Source organism: Meles meles, chromosome 17, assembly GCF_922984935.1.
Source record: "Meles meles chromosome 17, mMelMel3.1 paternal haplotype, whole genome shotgun sequence".
Lineage (NCBI taxonomy): Eukaryota > Metazoa > Chordata > Mammalia > Carnivora > Mustelidae > Meles > Meles meles.
The window spans coordinates 56,748,744-56,761,303 of record NC_060082.1 but is presented as its reverse complement, the minus strand read 5'-3'; the positions used below and the strand labels follow the sequence as shown (position 1 = coordinate 56,761,303).

Here is a 12,560-nt window from a genome sequence, read left to right as displayed (position 1 = left end):
GGTAGAGAATATTAAGTATAGATAAGGGACCTTCCGGTATATTGACTTTCTTCTCTCAAGTAGAAAAGTATAAGGTCGTATCCGTGAAAATGTAAAAAGTAAGCTTTATCCCTATATGTAAAGAAAAGAATAAGCATGTAAAAACGCAGTTCAAAATGATCTCAAATGGTATTTTTTAGATGATGGTACTATAAACAATCACATACAATGCCAAACCACATATGTTATTTGCTATTTCATAAACAGCCCGTGTAACTGTATACGTACGACTGTAGTCTTCTACATACCGGGTACTGTCTCAAATTAGTTCCACTTGTACATTTTACTCATCATGTGATCTTGCTCACTGGCTGCTGAAGTAAAGACCTGAATAAATTTAACATTAACACTGTCCTAATGAATATCCTAAGCTGGAATTCTTAAATATAGAAATAGTTTGATTCCTCTAGGGTATCTGAAGAATGAAAAAATGGTTATCTCCCCTAAAGTATATCTTTGGAACGATCACCAACTTCAGAAATATACGTAATAGGATACTGTGTACCTGTTTCATAAAAATGTGATAAGAGTTCTTCTTTTTCAATAAAACGTTGATAGAGCCAATCAGTAAGGCCATCTGTCTCCAGGGGTACATCTTTAATTGGAAAGATCCTATGAAGAATTAGAAAAGAAGCAAAAACTACTTTAATTCAGAAATCAAAATCATTCAGAAGCAAACTTAGCTTTGGTGACTGAAGTAAATTATGGAATCACCTGTGGCTTTTGCAAGGGTTCATTTCTACAGCTTCTCAGGGAATCTCGTTTTTTTTTTTTTTTTTTCCTAAAGATTTCATTTATTTATTTGACAGAGAGAGAGAGAACACAAGCAAGGGGAGCAGCAGGCAGAGGCAGAGGGAGAAGCAGGCTCCCCACTGAGTAAAGAGCCCGACGCGGGATTCGATTCCAGAACCCTGGCATCATGACCTGAAACGAAGGCAGCCTCCCAACCAACTGAGCCACCCAGGCGTCCCTCAGGGCACCTTGGTTTTTAAAAAATTGTTGACTATACAACAGAGTCCATTCATTCATTCAAACATTTGCCAGCCTATTGTATGTTAGGTCCAGTGCTAGATGATGAGAAAATACTAATAAACTGTCCTAGAGCTACAAATAATTACTGAGAAATAACTGTCTTTTCATACTTATGGGTTTAAGAAGAAATGATGTTCAGAACAGAGGAGATTTTTAAACTGTAGTTACTGGGGTGCCTGAGTGGCTCAGTCCACTGGGCGTCTTGGTGTCAGGTCTGGTCAGATCTCCCAATCCGGATATAGAGCCCTGCTGGGGTAGGGCTCTGCATTCAGCGGGGAGTCTGCTTCCCTGCTTGGCGCGTGCACCCACACACTCTTTCTCTCAATTAAATAAATCTTTAAAAAATAAAACAAAATAGAATAAAATGCAGCTACTGTAGGACATTTAGCATAGTCAGAGGCTTGGCCGAATAATGCATCTTAGCAATGCTCTTCTGGAGGAAATGTCTGTGAACCAGACAGAATCTGCCTAAATTGGTGCCTGCATTGTATCAGAGATAGAAGTTTCCTGAGCAGGACCACCTCTTACTGGAGCACGAATGTGCAGAGGCTGTGAATGGGTCCTGAATCACCGGGAAGCCGACCAGGATGATTAGGGATACACACCCGCAGGACGAAGGGCAGAAAAGGGCAGCTCGAGTACATACTATGTAGTTACTGACGCTGAAGTTTCTTTTTTGTTTTCCAGTTGTGTGGGGGAGTTAATTTTATTATTTTAATCAACGGTATAAAGGGGCACAGTTTTAAAAGCCTGCAAAAGGTTTGTTGAAAAAATAGTGGTCCCCGTCCCACTGCCGTTGTTTCTCTCTCCCCAGAGGAACTGGTTTTTGCCTCTTTGAACCAAGGATTTTGGTATCTATTGCCATGTTTCCTCTTCCGTTTTAGGGCCAGCCTACTGACCTCCCACTACAGTAGAGGAGGAGTAAGCGCCTTCTTCCCTCTCCCACCACACATTCATATCCTTCCCATCTTCCCAATGCTGCTGTAGGGTAATTGTAATGAGCAGAGTACTAGACATTTACATTATCATAATCATGTACGTATATTCAAAGCTAAGCCAGGTAGCTTAGTAGTCAATCCACGCTACTCTTCCTTTCCCGTCCAGTTTTTGTTCTCCCTAACTTGAGCAGTTACATCATTTTCTGTGTATACAGAACTAATTCAACCATAAGCTCTTATCCATCTAGAGTCAATTCTCTAGAGCGTGTCTGCCAACTTTTTCTTAAAGGGCCAGAAAGAAAGCATTTGGACTTGGCAGGCTTTATGGTACCTGTCGCAACTATTTAGTTCTGCTTTGGTAGTGTGAAAGCAGCCGTAGACCAGACGCCAAGTACATGGGTACAGTTATGTCCAGGTAACACTGTATTTAAAAACCAGGCAGTGAGCCAGACTGACCGGTGCTCTAGATCTTCTCTCAAGGCGTTTGTGTGCATCAGACGTTCTTTCAATTTTATCTTCCTGAATACATTTCACCCACACTGTGGGTTTGTTGCCTGTAGTTTTTCATCCTGCCGAAGCCCCTTACTCTGTCTTGGTGATTCTCCTAAAATACATTTAATGTTTCCTATATCCCATGTCTTCCTCTTTCTGTATTTACTCTACATTCTGATGGAGCATGTCCTCCAGTGGATTCTGGAGATAAAGGGTTCTCCTGAAATCTTGCATTTCTGCCGATGTCTTTTTTCTGTCCTCACACCTGGTTGGCAATTTGACTAGATAGAGGATTCAGGGTTGCAGTTCACTTTCTTCCATCTCTGTCTTTGTGTCCTCCTTTCTAGGGAATTCTTATTTAATTTCTAATCTTTTCTTTTTTCTACTGAGTTTTTGCTTCTTTTCTCATATTTTTAATTTCTTTTTTAAAAGACATTATTTTTTTAAGATTTTATTTATTTGGGGCGCCTGGGTGGCTCAGTGGGTTAAGCCACTGCCTTCAGCTCGGGTCATGATCTCAGGGTCCTGGGATCGAGTCCCGCATCGGGCTCTCTGCTCAGCGAGGAGCCTGCTTCCCTCTCTCTCTCTCTGCCTGCCTCTCTTGTGATTTCTCTCTGTCAAATAAATAAATAAAATCTTTAAAAAATTAAAAAAAAAAAGATTTTATTTATTTGACAGAGATCACAGTAGGCAGAGAGGCAGGCAGAGAGGAGGAAGCAGGCTTCCCGCTGAGCAGAGAGCCCTATGCAGGGCTCGATCCCAGGACCTTGAAATCATGACCTGAGCAGAAGGCAGAGGCTTTAACCCACTGGGCCACCCATGTGTCCCTCATATTTTTAATTTCTAAGAGCTCTTCGAATGTTCCTTTTTCATTGTTTTACTGTTATTGTTTTTGCTACAATATTACAATACTGTTGTTTTATTGTTACAGTATCTTCTCTCTATGAGAATTAGAACAGAAACTTTAAAACATGCAGCAAAGGGGCGCCTGGGTGGCTCAGTGGTTTAAGCCGCTGCCTTCGGCTCAGGTCATGATCTCAGGGTCCTGGGATCGAGTCCCGCATCGGGCTCTCTGCTCGGCAGGGAGCCTGCTTCCCTCTCACTCTCTCTGCCTGCCTCTCTGCCTACTTGTGATCTCTCTCTGTCAAATAAATAAATAAAAATCTTAAAAAAAAAAAAAAAAAAAAACATGCAGCAAAGTACAGAGAGGAGGGTTAAGGAGCTAGCCAGATTTCTGGTCGCTGTGCTTTTCCTGCCCCATTCCTCCAAGTTCTGTTTGTTTTAGTGTCCATCTTTCACAGCAGAGGCCGATCAGATGACCAAGTCACCCAGTGAGTCTTTGTCGCTGACACACATTTACGGACAGGGGATTACACAGCAGACTGACGGCTCTCAGCGCCGAGTGCGGTGTGTTGACTGGAGCTGCACAGAAGATTATCTGGTTGGGCCATTTAAGTCAGTCTTTCCTTGTGAACTTGCCGTTGCCGCAGAAGAAGATCCTCTAGCGTCCTGCCCAGAGAGTGAAGGCCTAGTTGTTGGCTTTCTGGCAGGAGATGGAGAGAGCAGGGCTGCGGTCTCAGCACCCGGTGCCATGACATCACTTAACCATGCCATTTTCATTGTGGGGCCTTTGCCTCAGCTGTACCAGGCATCTGTGCGACCACAGAGCATCTGGTTCCCTCTCCAGAGTAAGCCTCCAGTTCCCGCCACAGCAGGGAACGAAGAATCCCCCAGCTGTGAGATGGAGGGTAGGGGTGCTGGGGATCTGATTTCCTCAACAGATTTCAACCAGACCCAAGGGTAACAACCCTTTCCACCTCATTTCCACGGGCACTGATCCTGCCGGTTTTTCAGTTCGGTGGCGTAAGGTTGTCTCCTGGCCGTCACCCCCGGCTTAGGGCTCTGACTGCTCATCTGTTTCCCGACTTTTGTTACTATTGCTTTTCCTATTTTCCTCATCCTTGTGGGTTTACACTTTAAAGAAACCTCTTCAGTGTCATTCTACTGGAGTTCTGGAAGGGCATGCAAGTTGACATGAGTCTGAGCCACCATGTTCTTTAGGAAGCTGTCCTGTTATTTCTGAAAAGTCCAAGATGTTTTTCAATCTTTGGCCAGTGTCTACTACTTGGCATTCTACAAAGGGGCCTATATTACTATTTCAAGTTTAGGCAAAATGTGTGTCAGTCACTCAGTAAGGATTTGAAAATTATAATGAGGCAGACCCATCATAAAAACATTCAATAGCTTCTACAGTTTATCAGTAGAATACAATGTCCAGACGAGTCAAGTAGTACAAAGGATTCTAAATGACCGGGCTGCCCATGCTCAGACTCCTTCAAAGGCTTCTTAAAAATAAGTCATGTAGCATGGTCATTTGCATAAAAAACAATCAGAAGGAACATTACTTATGAATTGCATTATAATCAGATCCCTTTCTCTTATTATTTAAACACTTAAATATCATATTTGGGATATTTTAACACCCCAATATAAGTATCCATGGGCAGGAAAAAGAAGAGAGGAAATGAAGGAAAAGTATGGTATGGAAAAAAAACTATTAAAAATCAATTTCAGGAAATCACAGTTTTGATTAAAAATTTTGCTTTCAAGGGGCGCCTGGGTGGCTCAGTGGGTTAAAGCCTCTGCCTTTGGCTCAGGTCATGATCCCAGGGTCCTAGAATCGAGCCCCACATTGGGCCCTCTACTCAGTGGGAAGCCTGCTTCCTTCTCTCTCTTTGCGAACTTGTGATCTCTGCCTGTCAAATAAATAAAATCTTTAAAAAAAAGTTTTTGCTTTCAAAAATTTGAAAAGGATGAAAGGTAACCAAAATAGAGTTTTATTTACACAGAAAATAAGTTTCCCAATCTTAGTCACCTTTCTATTCCCCTAACTACAGTACTATATTGCTCTATGGCAGTAATATAGAAATGTTCTGGTTTATTAAATATTTTAATGGGGTAGGAGATCCTAAGGTCCAGAAACTTCATGTTTCAGCTTGCTACTATAAAATCCCCTACCAGAATTAGATTTTCTTGCTTTGAAAGAGCTAACCACAAAAAGAGGAATTAAAGAACATCACAACTTTTTTTTTTTTTTTAAGATTTTATTTATTTATTTGACAGACAGATCACAAGTAGGCAGAGAGGCAGGCAGAGAGAGAGAGGAGGAAGCAGGCTCCCTGCTGAGCAGAGAGCCCGATGCGGGGCTCGATCCCAGGACTCTGGGATCATGACCTGAGCAGAAGGCAGAGGCTTTAACCCACTGAGCCACCCAGGCGCCCCAAGAACGTCACAACTTTTAAAGAGAAAAAATACTCGAAATGCTTACACTACATAAAATCATCCCACAGGCTAGTATTTCTTAGCCCCTTTAATGCCTATACTCCTAGGTGATTGGAAGATCTCTTTCAACTCAAAATGTTTACTTCTGCACTCTCTCCTGTTCTCGTATGTCTCACTACAGTGAGAGTGGGGCTCCATGGCTGACATTCCCTTCCACAAACAGTAGAGGCTTTGTTTTGGGTTTTGCTTTTTTTTTTTTTTTTAAGATTTTATTTATTTGTTTGACAGAGAGATAGAGAGCACAAGTAAGCAGAGCAGCAGGCAGAGGGAGAGAAGCAGGCTCTCTGCCGAGCAGGGAACCCAATGCGGGGCTCGATCCCAGGATCCTGGAATCATGACCTGAGCCGAAGGCAGCCGATTAACCAACTGAGCCACCCAGGTGCCTGGGGCTGAATTCTGCCTCTACGGCACTTGCAGACTATGTGACTTGGGGAAAATGGTTTAACCTTTGTACAACTCAGTTCCGTCATCTGTAAAATGGGGTTAATAATAGTATTTGCCTTACAAAGTTGTTATATGTGCGTACTAGTGGGCAGAGGGCAGTGGCATAAGGTGGCATACCTTGGCAGGGTGGTGGGTGTTAAATGGGAGATACTTTGTGCTTTAAAGTTTTCTGGGTTCAGCAACAGCGGTAGTGACTGGACTGGACCTACAGCCGTTCTAAGGGTCTGACGATCCATGACTGTTTGCACACCGCATAATACTCTACCCAGACAGTCTGTGTGCCGTGTGTCCTTCTGTACCAGTGGGGCTACAACGAAGCCAGCCTCAAGTCAGTCACGTAAAAAGATACATGTGGTTATCAAGTACTACGAAGGTGAATTCCTGACAGAGATTCTCAGGAGTCTTAATGTTAATACTGATCTCATCAGAAGAGCAGAGACACAGAGACACAATTTCAAATAAGGCGGCCCGAGGCTATTTAAACAAGTTTGTCTTTCCATTCCTTCAAAGGGTACCTTCCACTCTTTGAATTATAAGGAACCCTTAAATTAGAAATAATATTCCAAGAATTTTATTGTCTCCTCTTTTTCCTAAGAATGCAGATCCCTCGGGGGAAAGTTACAGAGGATATGCGAGCTCCTAAGGCTATTTCCACAGACCACTTCCCCTGCAGTGGGCATGGACTCCTACAGAAATTAGCCATTAGGCAAACATCTATCTTTCTTTCTTTCTTTTCTTTTTAAAATGTTTTATTTATCCATTTGAGAGAGAGTGAGAGAAAGCAGGAGAGGGGGAAGGTCAGAGGGAGCAGCAGACCCTCATGGAGTTGGGAGCCTGATGCAGGACTCGATCCTGGGACTCCGGGATCATGACCTGAGCTGAAGGCACTCGCCTAACCTACTGAGCCACCCAGGGGCCCAGGCAAACGTATTTCTATGGAAAAATGTCCTCAGTGTTCACCACACAACAGTAAGTCACCGCTCATCTGTTACATCTTTGTCCTTGACTGCAAAAGGTCAAAATCCGTCTCAAGACACCATCTCAACTAAGAGTGGATTTGAAATGATGATTTTTTTTTAAAATTCAGTTTGTGAAGTAGCTTTTCTTAGCCTCTTCCCTTGTCGAAGTCTCTTCAGGTACCTACTTATATGAAATAGCCATTTATATTGTGAAGACGGCATGTCCATGTCCACCAAGCAATCTTACAGGTAGGAAGATTACCTTAATCTACAGGTAGGAAGATGAATTAACACAAATCATGACAATTTTGTTTTTACCTTTTCTGTACTCCTTTTTCTTGTCACATTGCCTGATCAGAACAATACCGAGTAGAAGTGGTAGTAAGAGCTCCCTTGTCCCTCATTACTCCTCTTTCAGGGGGAAACATTCAATGGTTCACCAGTAAGTATGATATTTACTATAGATTTTTTTTGTGCATACCATTACTATTAATGCAATTAAAGAACTCCCCTTCTATTCCTAGTTTGCTAAGGATTTTATTTGTTATCGTGAATGGGAGTTAACACTATCAATTCTTTTTTTACATCTATTGACGTGCTTATGTAATTTTTTTTTATTCCGATAATGTGATGAATTAAATTGACTGATTTTTAATGTTAAACCAAACTTTAATTCAAGGAATATATACTCTCAGTACATAATCTGATGTGTTTTTTATATATCACTGGGTTAGTCTGGCATTTACGATCATGTAAGATATGTGCCTGTAAATTTTCCTTCTTATAATATCCTTGGTTCAGGTTTTGAGATCAAAGTTATGCTGGTCTCATAAAACAGGTCAGAAACATCCCCTCTTTTCCATCCTCTGAAAGAAGTGTACTTAATATCCTTTATTGTCCTTTTAATGACTACAGAATCTGTAGTAGTGTCCCCGTTTTCATTCCTGATGTTGGCAGCACTAGCCTTCTTTTTTTCTTCATCAGGTTTGCCAGGAGTTGATCGATTTTAGAGTGCTTTTAAAAAAACAATTTTTTGGTGTTATTCTTTCTACTGTATGTTTTCAATTTTAATAATTTCTCCTTTATGATTCTCTGCTTTTTATTTACTATCTTTGTATTTAATTTGCTTTTTTTTCCAACTTCTTGAGATAGACATTTAGATCACTCATTTTCAGTTTTTTTCTTTTCTCATAGTAGCTTCTTAAGGCTACAAATTTTCCTCTAAACACAGATGATGTAATATCCCATAAATTTTTTATAGATTATATTTTCCTTATCATTCTGAAAAAATTTTTTCTAATTTCACTGTAATCTTGTAATACACAGTAAACATGAAATTCCTCTTACTCCCTAATGATGGACAGTTTCTCATCTTTGGTTATTATAAACAATGTGGCTATGAATAACATTATGCAAATGTCCACTCATATGGTTACAAGTATATCTACAGGATAAAATTCCAAAAATAAAACTGCTAAATCATGATTAAATACATTAGTAACTTTGAAAAATACTACCAAATCGTCTTAAGGATTATACCAATTTACATTCCCACTAGCAATTTATGAGAATGCCTCTCATGGGAAGATTTTTTAAGATCTATTCATTTTTAGAGAGAGAAAGAGAGAGCACGTGCACAGATGATCACAAGCACGTGATGTGGGCACAGGGAGAGAGAATCTCAAGCAGACTCCCTGCTCAGTGTGGAATCCACATGGGGCTCCATTCCATGACCCTGAGATCACAACCCAAACCAAAATCAAGAATCCAACTCCAACAGAGTGAGCCACCCAGGCGTCCCTCATGGAAAGTCTTTGAACTGGAGAATAATAAAGTCAGATGCTCTGCTTTAGAGGAGAGCTAGCAGTACTTCACAATTGGGATATGCAGATCTGGGGACATATTCTTGGGGATCCATCTATGAGTTCTCTTTGAGTATACAGAGATTTTGTGTTTTCATTTCAATATTAATCTTAATAAAAGTATTCTAAATTATACAGATAAACATTTTTAAATAGTTAAATTTTTATTTTTAAGATTTTATTTATTTAACAGAGAGAGAGGGTACAAGCAGGGGGAGCTGCAGGGAGAGGGAGAAGCAGGCTCCCTGCTGAGCAGGGAGCCTGACATGGGGCTCGAACCCAGCACTCTGGGATCATGACCTGAGCCAAAAGCAGCCGCTCATCTGACTGAGCCAACCAGGCGACCCAATTTTTTAATTTTTAAATTAAAAAAAAATTTTTTTTAAGTAGGCTCCACACTGGGCATGGAGCCCAATGTGGGGCTTAAGGTCATGACCCTGAGATCAAGACCTGAGCTGAGATCAAGACCTTAACTGACTGAGCCACCCAGGCGCCCCCAGATAAACATCTTTTAACTAAGGACCACCATGTGCCTTCAGTGCCCGTGTGTATAGTCACTTTGGCACAATGCAGTACGACTATAAAAGGCCAAAAAGGCCACACTGGAGGGCAAAATCTATTCTTTTACCTTAAAATCCGAGATTTAGCTGCAGCTCTCCCTATGACTTATGAGAGCCATTAAAATAAGAGGTGAGTTATGTTTTTTCCCAATTGCAGAGTAGTTCACAAGTAACAGTTATAAATGCTGGACAAAACAAAAAAAGTAATTAGTGGAAAGCACTGGGGAGTGACTAAAAACAGGGAGATACTGGAGGGGAGTCGCCACTGGGAAGACAGGAATGGCACTGGGTGCGTTTTTCCGTTTTTTTTTCCAGCTTTTTACCTGAGGATAATTCCCAGTTAGCGCCACACGGGGAGGCCTAAAATTTACATGGAAATATGTAGTCTTATTGGCCGGAGAATGAAGGGACAGATATCAGGACGACCATAGCAGTTGAAAAGACAGGAATCCCAGAGAGAAGCACACACAAAAGGGGAGTCATGACTTGTGAACGATGTCTGTGCGGGGCCGACTGCAAGCAGAAGACTCCGTAGCCTGTACAGCTCCAGGCACTAGAGAGCTGTGCCCACGCTATTCAGGAAGCTTAACTATTCAGGAAATTTAATCACTTCTTTCTTTTTGTTTCCTTCAAATGAGACATCCTTCAATAGTTGGATTTTCCAGGAAAGTCCATTACACTTCATCCTGATACTAGAGGAATGTTTTAAGATTTAAAACTTAAATTTAAAAATTGGATTTTACTTTTTAAGTGAATGGCATTATAAGTTACTGACTTTTTACTTTTAGATCATTTAATACTGTCTTAAAACAGCTTTGCAATATAGGTAGCGTTCTTTGCTCACTTCTACCACACTGAAGAGCAGTCAAACGGTTTGGGGGAATTATTTGCATTACTTTTTAACTTACAAACATATACTCTCTATAAATATAAAATCAGGCCTACTCAACCTAAGGACAAGTTAGCAAGAGCCATCGGGCTGGAGGACATTTGAATTATCCTTGTAAGGAGAAAAGGGACTAAAAATATGGCTGAGTTACACAGAGCAGGTTGGGTTTAAGAACCCTGAACTCTTGAAAGGACATGGTGAGGCTGGCGAAGTATATATTGCTTTAAGTAGGGGTTGGTGTGGGAAGGCGGCAGTGCTTTAACGGGAAGCCTCCCCGACCATCTGCCTACAATAGCTTGGACACTCTCTTGCCTTAGGAAACAGCCAGGAGGGCAGAGCAAATGCTCCGTCAAGACCAATCTACTTTGATTACTCTGTTTGATCACTGTGGGATTAAAATATTAAAACAACTAATCCCCTAATACGGCAAAGTATCAAACGCATTCAATACTAGCCCTCTTGGAAGCAAATAAAAGGCGTTCTTGTGGGACATAAACAAACAAACAAATAAATAACGGAAATAAATCTTCCCAATACTGGTGGCCATCCGAATGAGAAACTAGCTTCTCATTTTCAAGAAACAAAAATTCGAATTATCAGTAATCCAGAATGTGCTCTTAAATACAGAGTATTCTACTCAAATCCACTGAATCAGATTCAAGAGCACTAGATGAATTACACTTGCAAAAAAAGATATAAATAATGCTTAGCAGCTGGCACCTCTACATATTTGAGTTAGAACATTTGAATTTTCATGCTACCAAGGATCCGGGATGGGAGCTGACAAACAAGACAGCTAAACACTCAATTCACGTAGGCCAATGACAACTAAAGGAATTAAAAGCACTGGGGGAAATTTTGAGATGAACAGTTCCAGCTTCCAAAAGCCTAATAATCTAGCAGAGGGAAAAAGAAAAGTAAACAAATACTGTAAAACCAGAATACGATCAATGTTACACCAGGAGTTTAAAGAACTTCCGCGTAAGTGTAAAGGAAGGGGTGTGTGTGTCTACTTATATAGTACAGGATACATGGAAATGGCAACATCTGAGCCTAAAAGAGTAAGCAGGATTTAAAAGTCTTTTTAAATAAAGTAACAAATGCATATAGTTTTTAAGAGTCAGAGTACTACAAAGTTGACAATGAAAAATAAACTTTTTTCCTTCCTTAGACACCTGTTCCCTGTTTCTTTCACTATTTACCTCCATCATGGTTATAAACATGCTACTACCCGTACTTCGAGACTACCCAGTTTCAAATATATTCATTGACTTGCTGCTATGGAAGGTAAGGATTTGGATTTGGGTCTCTTACCCCTTTGTTCTCTTTTCCTTCAGTTTCCTCCTCCTTTTCTCCTACAGTTAATACTTCCCTCTCAGGGCCAACTCTGTCCTTTGTAACTATGCTTATTAGTTTTATGTTCTACTTATTTTCTTACATGTCTGTTCCTTCTATCAGACTGTGCTGTACTCATCACTGCGTATCCTGTGTGTAAATCAGTGCCTAATCCTTCATGGGAACTCAAGTTTGCGGAACGGAATTAAATGAAAGTAATCTGCCAGCCTAAAACTGAGGTGCCATCTGTAGACAGCCATCAGTACCCCGGGAACAGCAAGTGACACCACCAGGGCTGGTGTGATAAGAATAACTCGGAAATGCAGAAGCTACTTGTCACCAAAAATAGATTTATGGACAAGAACAGATATTGTCAAATTTAACATATCAGAATATCTCCCGGCATTCAAGTCCCAGAAGTTTTGGTTTGAGCCATTGTCTTGAGGTAAGCTGTTTAAGGCTTCATCCTCAACATACCAAAATGTAGTTTTTATAGCTTCCCCCTGGATCCACCAGCAAAGCTTAAAAAGAAGAAGAAGAAGAAGAAAAAAGAAGCCCACTTGGTTATCTGAAAATAGAATTCACCAACTCAGATACATAAGCTTTTACCCACTTCAGCACAGGGACAAATCAAGGCTCTGAGGCAGCAAACGCAGGGTCACAGAGAA

At 40.9% G+C, this 12,560-nt stretch overlaps 1 protein-coding gene across 8 annotated transcripts in view; it reads right to left on the bottom strand.

Annotated features, from left to right (window-relative positions):
• Positions 1–12,560, bottom strand: part of LPGAT1 (lysophosphatidylglycerol acyltransferase 1) — a 126,271-nt gene that overhangs the window by 8,015 nt on the left and 105,696 nt on the right. For all 8 annotated transcript variants that reach the window (XM_045981926.1, XM_045981923.1, XM_045981927.1 and 5 more), the window contains one exon: positions 545–651. In XM_045981926.1, the coding sequence (XP_045837882.1) occupies positions 545–651 (107 nt within the window). The remainder of the gene's footprint in view (positions 1–544; positions 652–12,560) is intronic.